At 50.1% G+C, this 12,502-nt stretch overlaps 1 protein-coding gene across 4 annotated transcripts in view; it reads left to right on the forward strand.

Annotated features, from left to right (window-relative positions):
• The window catches only part of RNF220 (ring finger protein 220), a 254,653-nt gene continuing 242,151 nt past the window's right edge, over positions 1-12,502 (forward strand). Inside the window, exons 1-2 of one of the 4 annotated variants that reach the window (XM_032160616.1) lie at positions 1-359; positions 6,811-7,552. In XM_032160616.1, the coding sequence (XP_032016507.1) occupies positions 6,928-7,552 (625 nt within the window). In that variant the 5' untranslated portion in view covers positions 1-359; positions 6,811-6,927. Of the gene's footprint in view, positions 360-1,623; positions 1,913-6,810; positions 7,553-12,502 lie in introns of those variants that run through there. The other 3 variants (XM_032160612.2, XM_032160617.2, XM_058443380.1) reach the window with 3 other exon arrangements.

Raw genomic sequence — 12,502 nt, forward strand, 5'->3', positions numbered from 1 at the left:
AGTGCCTGTATGTGTGTGAGTGTGAGAGAATGTGTGCGTGCGTGTGTGTGCGCGCGTGTGTGTGTCTCCGAGTCCCTGGGAGAGTGGAGGCTCATTCACTGATTAGAGCCAGCGCTGAGAGGCAGCACTGCTCCTTCTCTCACGCCAACCGAGTCTCTTGATCTGTACATGCAATCCCAGGCAGCTCGCGAACACAAACCCGGGGCCAGCCGCCTACTGCTGCTGCTGCCGCTGCCGCCGCCGCCGCCGCCGCTGCCTCCGCCGGCTCTGCGAACCCGGGACTTTTCATGCACCACACTCTCCGCCTGCCTCCCTCCGTGTCCTGAAAAGTGCGACCGTTCTCCCAAGGAATTTCCACGGCAAGTATGGAGATCAGAAAGGGGTGTGGACGTGTGTGCGTACCCAAGAGGGGTGGGTGCGAGGGCGGCCGGCTTGTTCAGGAACCTGGCTAACTTTCCGGGTCCGTTTCCTAGGGATTCGGGCGGTTCCCTCCGGACGGGGGCAGGGACTGGGACTCGGACTGGCGCGTCTTGGATCGTCGCGACGGAGCCTCTCGGCATCGGCGCCCTGCGCGCTCCGTGCGCTGCCTCGCTCAAACTTTCCGTCTTGAGTTTTCCTTAATGTGTTTTATTTGGGGAGGGGGGGAGGTGCAAGGGGGAGGGACCAGACGCGGGAATTGGACAAGTAGGGAGGGTGAGGGCACTGCAAGGGAAGGGAGCAGGACTTCTTTTCTCCGTCTTTTAATAAGCCCCATTCCCACTTTGTCTGGGTCGATCGCGAGAATGCCTTCTCGCCGGGCTCCCTGGTGCACCCCCCCCCGGTGATTTCCGGGCTCCCCTGTGTACCCCGCGTTGATTTCCGGCGAGGCCAGGGCTGGGTGGTACTCAGTGGGGAGCCCGAGGCGGCGGGCGGATGGAGTAGGGGCGATCCGAATGAGAAACGACCCCGACAGCCTCCACCCCACACACAGCCGGCTCCGCGGGATACCCGGGGAGTGGCTGTTTAGCCCTGGACCCCGGGTGCTCGGCTGACTTTTTCCTAGCGGGGGCGCGTGTGAAGGGTGTGGAGGCAGGGAGGTGGGGTAGGATGGAGGGATATTCTGCGGGCAGGAAGGAGGCAGGTGCTAGCATAGAGGCGGACCGTTCTAAACGCCACTGGTAAACTCCCCACTCCGCTGGGCTGGACCGGCCTGGCCGTAGAGTAGCCCGACACGTGGGATCTCCCGCGATTTTCGGGGTCGGGACCCCCTCTCCCAGCGGTTCTACTGAGCAAGGCGGGAGGACGATCGTGGAGACGAGGGCGCATTACTCTGTTTGTAGTTTTATTTTTATCTTAGACCTGCCTTAAACTGAGTAACAATTTCTCTTCTGACTTGAGAACAAAACTTTTCACTGAGCACGCCGGTCGCTGCGGTCCTGTGGCCACTGCCGCCGCGCTTGTCAGCCCGGGCCAAGCGACCTTCTCTGCCCGGAACCCAGCCCCGCCACCGCACTCCGGAGCCTCCGGCCTCCCCCACCCCACCCCCGCCCCCCAACCCGGGGCTTTTCAGGGCTCGGCCTGGGCGTTTCGCCTTTGTGCTTTGTAAGAGAAAGCCTTTTCTTCCAGGGCACAACAAACTTGGGCGGAGAGCTTCCGTGTGGCCCCCCGGGCGAGGCCGCCCACGGTGGTGAGGCCATCCGAGGGGATGCCCGGTTCATCCCCCAATCCAGGAGCCTCTCCGAGAGCTCGCGGCCCAGGTCGACCCCAGCTGGCAAGGGCGCGCAGGAGTCCCGAAGTAGCGGGGACTAGGGCAGCCAGGAGGCAGGGGAAAAGCTTTCGCTTCCCGTTAAGCACACCCTGCATTCTTGGGTCGTGGATGCAGCTCCAGCGGAGGCCCGTGTTCCGGCCCTGAGCCAGGCGCGCGTCTCACTGGGTGGGTGCATGGGGCCCGGGCCATAGGTGTGGGGCACAGCCCTGCCTGGCCGGCCCGGGTCGTCTGGGGTCTGCGCCGGCCCACTGCCCCGGGAGCCGCCGAGGGGGACAGCACGGCGCTCGCTGCCCACGACGCCCAGCAGGCACGTCTTGCCTCTCGCCTCCGCTCCGGACTCGGCTTGAGGGGCAAAGGGGAGAGAAAGGAAAAATAAAGAGAAAAAAGAGCGGCAGTGAGGAAGCAGCGAGGGGACTGGGGGGAGCAGAGTGGGCAGGGGGGCTTTGCCTTGCCTGGCCTCCTCCTCTTTCCGTCTCGCGGCCTCTTCCTGCAAAGGGGAATGAGCAGAGGGGGGAAAGGCAGAAAGAGCGTCGAGGAAAAGCGGTTCTGGCGTCTTCCGTGCCGATCCCTCCTGGCCCGCAGAGACCCGGCAAAAGTGGCGTGAGTTCGCTTGCTGCGCTTCGAGGCGAGGTTGGGGAAGGCCGAGGACGGGGCGGCGCCGCGTCGCGCCGCTGGTGGCCGACAGGGCTGGGGCCAGGCGCGGAGCGAGCGGGGACACACACCTGTTCTGCGAGTGTGCGGCGGCCGGACGGCCGCGGTGCGGGCCGCGGAACCCTCCCTCCCGCACCGCGCATCCGCAGTCGAGGAGCTGGAAGGGCCCGGCAGCCCCTCGCCGGTCCGCATTTGCAGGAGAAGCGGGAGTGGAGGAGCCCGCGGCTGCCAGCTGAAGCGGTGGCGCGCGCGGCGGCGAGACCCGGGTGACCCCCGGGGCGGGGCTGGAGGTCCTTGGACTTTGGTCGAAGGCTGGCAGCTCTGAGCCCCTGTCCCGCGGGCCCCGCGCCGCTGCGGACCAGGGGCCCTTGCACGTGTCGGTTCTTCCCGGACTGGCGCCTTGGTTGCCCAAAGTTAGGCGCAGATTGTTTCGTGCGGAGGTCGTTGGGACCTAGCGTATTCTATATACAAAGGCAACCGAGAGCCGGAGGTAGAGGTCAGGCCAAAGAGTAGTGGGCTCGGCTCCGCGTTGGGCCCAGGTTTAAGTAGGTTTCGCCTTCACCTCTTCTTCCCCCGTTTTCCCTAAAAGAGTTGATTTTTTTTCCCAGTCGAGACTTTTCCGAGCTGAATAATGCACCCGCTCGCTGAGCCGGTATCCCAGCGACCCCGCACTCTCGGACTGGACCGGGCTGTCTCGGATTCGCACCCTTTGGCCAAGCTGGGCCTGAACCCGGGTCCAAATCTGGGACCGATACCCGGCCATGCCTGAAACACAGGCGTCGGCCCTAGCCCGGGAACTGTGTTAGCCTTATGTTCCCTGAGCCCTCGCATATGGTGGTAAAATTTCTGTTAGAGCGGTGTTTCCAAATACCCCCTGGGCATTTGGTGTGCGGGAATTCTCTTCAAGCGAAGTCTGTGAACTTAAAAAAAAAAAAAATTCTTTCCTGCGTTCTTAACAACCCCCGACTACTCTGCCTCATTTCCCATTGTTCTTTGCTTTTTAAGTTCCCTGTTAATTTTTTAAAAGTTTATTTACGCAAAGGAAAAATATCGTTTAATTTGTTCTATTATTTTAATTCTTGGCTTTTGGAAACGGTTCAGAGACCACAAAGATGTCACCTGTTGTAATAAGCAGAGGAGTGTTGTGTGTGCATTTTAATTGCCAGCAGAGCCGTAGTTTGGTGGGCGCCCTGAGCTCGGCTCCGGGAAAGAGCCCTTTGCAGCTTTCTTTGTGGCAGTCATTTGCAAATGGGTTTGGCTCTCAGCTACGGCGGAGGCAGAGGCGGCAGCAGCACCGCTTCCTTCTACGCCGATCCCGGGCGCGGGTCAGGAAGCCCGCGGACCCTGGACCGGGATGGGCAGAGGATGGGATGGGAGATTACCTACTCTCTGAGACTTTATCTTGGGCTTTCGGTTTTTCTATGCGAAAGTGGCTAGTTCGCTCCGCAGAGTGCGGAGCGCTGCGCATCAGCCCAGCCTCAGACATTTTCACGTTCCAAACGCGGGCGTCTTCGTTTCATTTGTCCTGGTTCTGGCGTGTTTAACCACGCAATTAGTAACCTCACTAATTATTCAGATAGCTGGCGTTTTGCAATCACTTTAAACCAGGGTCGGGAGTGTGATTTAAGAAACAAACAAACTCCCACAGATACGGAACTGAACCAAACCCATCACGTCAAGGATTTGAAATTTTTTTAACTCAGTATTTGTTGGTCCCTCCGTCCAACCTCACTGCCTGCCAGACAATTTATTTAGCTTTGTGGATTGATCCCTCCTCCTTGTTTAGTTAATTCAACAAAGACTTTTTGCAATCTGTTTGGAGTTTGTCTGATGCCGTGGAAAAGTAGCTGATGATTTATTTGGTTGCTTTTCGATTTCTGTCTTCAGCCCTTCTTTCTCCTCCTTTCAGCGGGGATGTCAGCTGTTATTACTTCCTATTGATCCCTTTGCAAAGTGAGAAGTGAACTAAAATTAATGTCAATTCCACTGCTCGGATCAATAGCTGGAGTTATTTTAATCTGGATTTGCACGAAGTGCTAAATTAAAAAAAATCAGCATAGAGGCAGAAAAGTAACAGTTACTTACTTTCCCTTTGCCAGGTTCTTCACAGTCACCCAAATGCTCCAACAAGCTGATTATCTTACAATCCATATTTTTTTAATTAAGAGGGTCAGTTGGTTTTCTTATTTTGGGTTCTGTGTTTAAACCCATGACATTTTGACATTGGGAGTGTATTAACTATGGATTTTCATAATGACTGTGGTCAGCTGAAGCATCTATACAAGTTGTTAGTGTGAGGAGAGGGTAAGAAAGAAAAGGGAAAGAAGAAAAGCACTCCCCCCTCCCCCATGGAGACCAACGCCCACGCAATGAAGTAAAAGAGATGTGGCCTGGAAAAATATTGTTGATTTATTTTCAGGGTAATGAAGTTTTCAAATGAATAACCAGGGTTGAGTGATTCACCGGGTTCTGTTGGAGTGTCCGGTGCTGTCACCAGATTCCTAATTTATGAAACTCATTTAAGATAATGAGGTGATCTAGGAAGTAAAAATAGCAAGTGAATCCTGGGGGGGGCTCGTATTTTGAGGGGCAAATATTCCTCCTTTCACACTCAGTGTGTTATGTTTGTCCTTTTCTCCAGTTTGCCTCATATAATATTGCTTGTTGATAGACAAGTAGTTATTTCTGTTGTGAAGAGCTGCTTAGAACCCTTGGAACGGCCCTAGACCCACTTTCAGAGCGTCCATGTTGTATGACCATTAATCTGACTAGAAAACAGCCAAGAATAGGATTCCCAGACTTGTCAGCCTAACTGGCTGTCCTTGGCAGATCATTCCCTGCACTGCTATAACTTGACAGGAAAGTTATTTAAAATTTGGAAGAGAGAAAAATCCGTTAATGTGAGATACATAATCTGGTAATTTAGCAATGATGTCTATAAGGAAAGATGCCAAATGAGGAAGCAGTCTGATGGTGTCCACTCATCTTCCCAATTAATAACAGTCATTGGCACGTCTGCTACAGGATGGGAGAAGGAAATACTCTTTGCACTGCATTAAGCCAGGAGGATTCATCTACCGTTTAACTGATGTTTCTCTGTTTGAGGGAATACCAAAGATACTCCAGGTGGGCTTTTTAAAAGGGACGAGGTAGATTTTATTTCTGATATGACTCTCAATTTAAAGGCATAATTTGTAGCAGACGGTGATTTTTGGTTATGCTTTGAGTTTCATTAAGTTTCTATTTCGTGTATATTTTTGACACTAATAAGTCCTGGTATTCACCTTATGTTGTCCTGGCTTTTGATATACAGCCCTTCTCCCAGCCCCCACTCAAAATACACTTTGGAATGGGACCAGTGACTATGAAAATGTACAACCTAAATTTACAAGGGAAACTGAAAGAAGTCTCTCCGAACTTCAATTTGTTCCGGGGGCCTTTATTGGACAGCAGCTCTGACTGGGCCAATAAGCAGAGCAAAATAAGTCAGGAATTTTGTTAACATTTTGTTCCAAATGTTAATGGCAAATCCAAGGCAGTTTACAAATCTACTTAAGAGTGAGTGCATTAGTAACTAAAATTACCGATCTGTTCTTTGCTGCCCTTAGAAGACAGATGCTTCTAGAGAGCGTATGCCAAAGGCACCCATTATGGTTTTAAATATTGTCAGAGACGCCAGGCATTTTATTGATGAAGGTTTTGTTCCTTCTCAGAAAAGAGAAATAGAAAGCCCATGTGATTAGAGAGGGGTGTGCATCAAAATAAATGTTAATGTTGTTTGTTCACATAGCACTTTTTTCTGGAAACAGTCTTAGATGATACATGAAGATGTGTGTGTATATATGTGTATCTTTTATCCATGTGTATACTTTGTACTAACTAATATGTACGAGTGTTCCTGGTCTAGATGAACTTGAATTAGGGATATTTCAGTATCAGAGTGTTGTTAGGGGAGATGAAGAGAGGATGCATATGTGGGGAATCGTATAGGTAGAATGTGGTCTCTGAACATCAGGCCTGCCATGAGTGGTGGATGCAGGTGGAAGCACTTTAAAACATAGACCCCCCCCACTTAATCTACTGGGTGGCTTGGCCTTCCAAAGCTCATTTGTTCAGGGAATATCGTATTTGGAGGTTTTATGATATTTTTTTCTTTGCTGGGCTCAGGCGCATTTCACCCGGAACGTGTAGGGACCAAAGTCAGCTACGCGTACATCACAGTAAGTTGTCTATTGATTTTCCTGGATGAAAATGGTCTGATGCTGCTGCCCACTGGCTCCTAAAGCCTGTGGTGTCTCTTGCCCGAGCATCTGTAAGCCAGAAGGATGGTGTTTCGATCACTTGGGGTTTCCCTTTTTTTCCTCCCCCTGACTTTCCTCCCCCTTCTTTTTTTCTCTTTGCTGTTTCTACAGGTCTTAGGAGGGAATGATTCCCCAGTAATATTCCCTGCCCTGACCCAAGGTGCCGCTTGGCCTCCCTCCCAGGGAAGACTGCTTCTTGTGTAACGCCGGCCACAGAAAGAGACTCCGATGGACTTACACCGGGCAGCCTTCAAGATGGAGAACTCATCCTACCTTCCCAACCCTCTGGCATCCCCAGCACTGATGGTCCTGGCATCCACGGCTGAGGCCAGCCGTGATGCTTCCATCCCTTGTCAGCAGCCCCGACCCTTTGGTGTACCTGTCTCAGTTGACAAGGACGTGCATATTCCTTTCACCAACGGTTCCTATACCTTTGCCTCTATGTACCATCGGCAAGGTGGGGTGCCAGGCACTTTTGCCAATCGTGATTTCCCCCCTTCTCTACTACACCTCCACCCTCAATTTGCTCCCCCAAATCTAGATTGCACCCCAATCAGTATGCTGAATCATAGTGGTGTGGGGGCTTTCCGGCCCTTTGCCTCCACCGAGGACCGGGAGAGCTATCAGTCAGCCTTTACGCCGGCCAAGCGTCTTAAGAACTGCCATGACACAGAGTCTCCCCACTTGCGCTTCTCAGATGCAGATGGCAAGGAATATGACTTTGGGACACAGCTGCCATCTAGCTCCCCTGGTTCACTAAAGGTTGATGACACTGGGAAGAAGATTTTTGCTGTCTCTGGCCTCATTTCTGATCGGGAAGCCTCATCTAGCCCAGAGGATCGGAATGACAGATGTAAGTACGTTGGTTCGAGCCCTCCCTTACCCCCAGTAAGCCCTGCCTCACCGTGATGTTCAACAGGTCGGTGGCATTTTACATGCTCCTAGTAATGGGAAGGGCCAACTAAGTCCCTTTCACTAGCTGTGGAGTGCTAAGCTTTGCTTGTCTCTTATCAGTGAGCACTGATAGTTCTTGAAATGTTTTTCTGAAAGTAGCCAGAGGCAAGCTGGCCCCAGCACAGCCTTTCTCTTGGGCCCTAGTGGGCTTATTCTCTGAGGACTCGAGTGAAGAGGGGTGCCACCGATGACTGGAGTGAATGTCATTTCATTAAGAAGTGTCGGCTCCTTGGGAATTTGGGGGGCCTAAAGAAACATGTCCACTCCTCCTCTCTTTGCTGTCCTCATTATGTTTGTCTGATCTGCGTTATTTTTTAGCTTTTCCATTGTATCACAACCAGCAGACTCCACGTGATTCTATTTTCACAACTCTCAGCCCTTGTCCATATCAGGCTATTTTTCAGAGAAGGACAAAGGTGTCGTCAATCACCATAAAGCATTTCAAACAGCTGTGTTTTCCTTGCGATCGCAAGGCTAGAAAGCCGACTTCTCTTGGGATTTCACAGGTTTCCTGGATGCTTATCCTGAGGCTCACTTTTAGGACTAGACATGGTTGACCTGTGTGACTGCTCCATATTTGATGTTCACAACTATTATTAATTTCTGCTTATGAAACAGCTTTTTCTCATGTTCTCCAAGTGCCTTGTTGGGCTCTGGCTACACTTACTCATAGCTGGAACTAAACCTTTATTTGGAACTTGTAGACTAGGAGTGCTGAACCCTGCAATCTTTTGCTCTAATATAATCAGAAAATAATTGTGTTTTGAAGCTTTTGGGCTGTGGGTAGACAGAGCAGTTTTCTTCAAGCCTGGTGAGAATTTATGAACTGAGGGTGTTTTTTCCACGCAACCCTTTGTTCTCAGATTTGCTTTATTTTATTTTCTTAAGAAAACTACATCTGAGGTTTGTCTTCCCCTTTTCTCTATTTTTTCGTGCTCCCGTCCTCTCTATAACCACCAACACGAATACCATTTTTTTCCCTCCTCTTTATGATGCCGAGGAGAGTAATAGAGACATTGCAGCTCTCTCCCCTGTCGCCACTGCTTCCTCAGGCTGTCTCCTTGAATTAGGCACTGTGTTAACTTTCCTGCGCTAAAAGGCATCTGCCTAAACCCAGCGTACCTTTTCAATAAAAGTCATCATAAAATCAACCTGCCTTGTAAATCCATCGCTCTTTGGTTTTGAAATATGTGGCAAGTGTGTCTTTTATGTCAGCGTCTGTAAGCCGGAGACCTCCCCACTTAAGGGAGAAGGCTGCTGGCTGACAGCACTACTGCTAGTGTTGCCCTCTCACTTTGGCTTTGGTTCTCTTTCACCTTTTCACTTTCTGTTGACTTGTGTGTCTTGTGATCCTGCTTCTTGGATATAGCTGCTGAACAGGTATCGGCACTGTGTTGGTTCATTTGATTTGATTTTATTTTAGTTTTCATTTGTCCAGTGATGTGCAAGTGATCAAGGCTAGTTGTAATGTGACCTCCAGCCAAAACTGCCTTGTGTTAGGGTGTGACAGATTCCGCCTCTTTTTTTCTCCAAATACAAGTTGAAAATGAAATCCTCTCATAACTAATATGCCACCAAGTAACATCTGGAGATTGAGATCTCTTTCTTCTTACCTAACAGATCCAGCTTGTCTCCATCTTTCTATCTTTTTAGCCCAAACCTGTATCCGACTCCAGAGCAGGAGGAAGCTTGTTAGTCAAGTCAGAACTCATAGACGTGGATATCCATTCCCCTCTGAGTGTCAAAGCCATAACTCTTCTGTTTGCCTGGTTTGCATTGTGTGGTGGTGGCATCCCCCATGGAGATGGATCCCTCACACAGGAATACGCCTGGGTGGAGAAAAATTAAATGAGTCTGTCTCCCAAAGTGAAATGGAATTCTGACCTTGAAATTAATGAGATTCTGATCAGAAGGGTGGGGAAACTTCTTTATTTCCAATGCAGTGTTACATAAATTGGAGTCCTTTCCTCTTTTATTCATTTAAAATATTCTTCCCTTACAGAGTACCTTGTGTTCTCCTTTTTTTTCTTGTACACAAGCATAAAACCTATAGGAGTGTCTGTGAGGGGAGGGTGTTTGTACACCCACGTTATTATCCAGAGTTGCATTTGTGACTAATCTTTAATAAGAAACAAAGGTGCAAAGTGAAAAGGAGGCTGTGCTACCCTGTGGTCACCCTGGATTTGTGCTCTTTCCTCCCTTCCTTACCTTAGGTGGTTAGCACATCCCTCACTGGGTCATACTAGATGGCATTTGTGCTTTTGATTGTGAATTTTTGGAAGGCAGGAGAATTATTTTTCTGTAAGGAAGGGTTGAAGAGGCACTAAGACAAAGTCTGCAGCAGCTTTCTTGGCTCCTGTCATATGCCGACGTGTGTCGGAATATTTATGGTCTGTTTTATGTAAATACATATTTAAGGGCCGTTAGAAGGCCTGATTATTCCCACTAGATGCCTTTCAGGTCCTCCCTACAGAACCGTTTTGAAATAAGTAATATTTCTCAGATAATCAAGTGACAGTATACAAGACTGCTTCCAAAGGGAAAGAAAGCTTCAGGGGCAGATGGGGGCAGTGACGGCGGATGGGGATATGAAAGGACAGAGGATAGAAAGTGTTCAGACGAGCAGAGTGATAGGATACAGTGCTTTCGCCAGATTGCCCAAATTAACCATATATGGTTGATATATGTACACACACACACGTGTATATATGTATATATATTTATTCTTAAAATTTAGAGTTAATTGCTGATATGGTCGACTCATTTTTCAGTTCTCTTCGTATAAATATCTTTTCATAAAATATTTTTTAAATGTTTTAATTAAATGCAGCAGTCAAACTCCAAAGTAAGCATTTAGCTTTAGAGTTTTGTTGGTGGGTGGGGGTGGGAGGTGAGAATGGGGGTGTGTGTCCTTTACTTAGAGCAGAAGTTTTTATGACTGAGTTTTAGGTCATTAAGAAATCAGTTGTATAATGGAAACACTGACAGTTTTTACTGTTGCAGCCACCCCCTGCTCACACACTACATCAATATGCAGATACGTCCACTTGTGAGCCCACTGGAAAGAGAGGCCTGCAGACATGGTGTAATGCACACATGTTCTTTCCTTAAATCTGGGTACTGGTAGGCAGGATTTCTTTTGTGATTAAACATGAATTTTTATAGACAGAAATATAGTGATTTGGGTCAAGCATCATCTTTCCTGATAGATGATTCTGGTTTGCTTGCCTGTCCATCCACCTGGCTTCACAGGTGATTCCTGAGGGAGGTGTTGTGCTCTATGGAAAAACAAGCAGCCTTTACTCTACAGGACTGACTTACTTGCCCTGGAAAATGGGAGAAGTGTTTTGTGAGAAGCCATTCATGGAGGATGCATAATTCCCCAGGAAGGGGACTGAGGTAACTCCTGTTTATTGTCACTCCCTGAATCAGTCCCCAAGGCTCATTGTCCAGGGAAATAATGCTAAAATTTATGGACCAATTACAAATAGTTCACGTGTGCCTTACATATGAAATGTCTACAGCGATGTTTCCCAGGGCCTTTAAAATAAACATTTCCTCATTGAGGAAACTTTACAACAAAAGGGAAGATAAGTATTGTCTGCTGTCTTGTGTTAGAATCTGTACATTTATTACCCCCTTAGCACTCTGGCTCCTGTCATGTGCATTTCCTGATGGTCCTCTTCAGGCTGCCCCTGTGCCCAGATTCCTGCCTGTGTGACACAGTCTTTGGCCAGGCTGCCAGCCTATCCACTCAGCCCAAATTGGAGTTGACGAAGTATACATGTGCACCACAGGGCCGAGAGGGCCCAGAACTGCCCGCGTGGAGTGGCGACTGGCCCTGTCTTCTGGCTTACCCCAGGGATGGACTCTGGGCACTGACCATAAGTGGCTTGGCTTTGCCCTCTTTCCTTGACCTTCACTGTGGTCGGGTAGAGTCACAGGTAGGCAGGAAACCTGATGGCTCACAGCAGCTCCTGGATGTTCTGCTTTGCTCTCATCTTTGATGTACTTGAACAGCCATTCTTGGGTCCCAAAAGCCCTGAGTAGGAGATGGTATTTTGTACTCTGTGTCTTTTATAAAGGCATGTATCATTGAAGACCCTGTGTTCTAACAATCAAATCAGCTGAGCCCACCTAGGCCAAAGGCAGCCTGGAATGGGGAGGGCTGGGGTGAGGGGGGATACTTTCCAAGGGCTCTGGGACTGGGGTGGGCAGGTACTCTACACTGGGCTTTTAGGAGAGTTGCTCTTGCTAGGGAGAATGTTTGGGGCATGCCAGGTGGCCAGGCTGCACCTCTGGGTTGCAGCTGGGACAGATGACCACTGGGAAAGGGTCAGCAAATCGCCAGAAGAGCTGGGTCAGATGCTTCCCTCTGTCCTGACTGCCCAGACCTAGCCTGACTCTCCCTCAGCTGCTCCCGGGTTCTCCCCTACTCCCCGGGGGCAAGAACTCCTGTGATGTGTGTGGTTGTTTCTGGTTGTTCACTCCCAACACAGTCATGGAGACTCTTTTTCATGCTGCTGGGTTTAATTGTCTTGTTGGGATAAAGAAATGTTTGCACAGCTAAAGTGGGGCCGGGCTGGACGGGAGCAGTCCCTGATGGCTGCAGAGCCATCTGGCCTGGCTTGGCTTGGCTCGGCGCGCAGCTCGCCCGGCGGCTGGGCTCGCTCTAGTTGTGCTCCCGCTCTTCCCCTGCCCTCGCTCCACGCCGCGCCGCTCTGTGCGGCGGCTGCCTCCTCTTACGGCCGGAATGCCTAATCACCATGATGAGAAAACGGACACCGCAGCCGTCCTCCCTCCTCGCCCCGCGCCCTCCCTCCCATCAATTGTCATGCAGAAGTGATCC

The sequence above is a fragment of the Hylobates moloch genome, unplaced genomic scaffold (assembly GCF_009828535.3).
Source record: "Hylobates moloch isolate HMO894 unplaced genomic scaffold, HMol_V3 SCAFFOLD_8, whole genome shotgun sequence".
Classification (NCBI taxonomy): Eukaryota; Metazoa; Chordata; class Mammalia; order Primates; family Hylobatidae; genus Hylobates; species Hylobates moloch.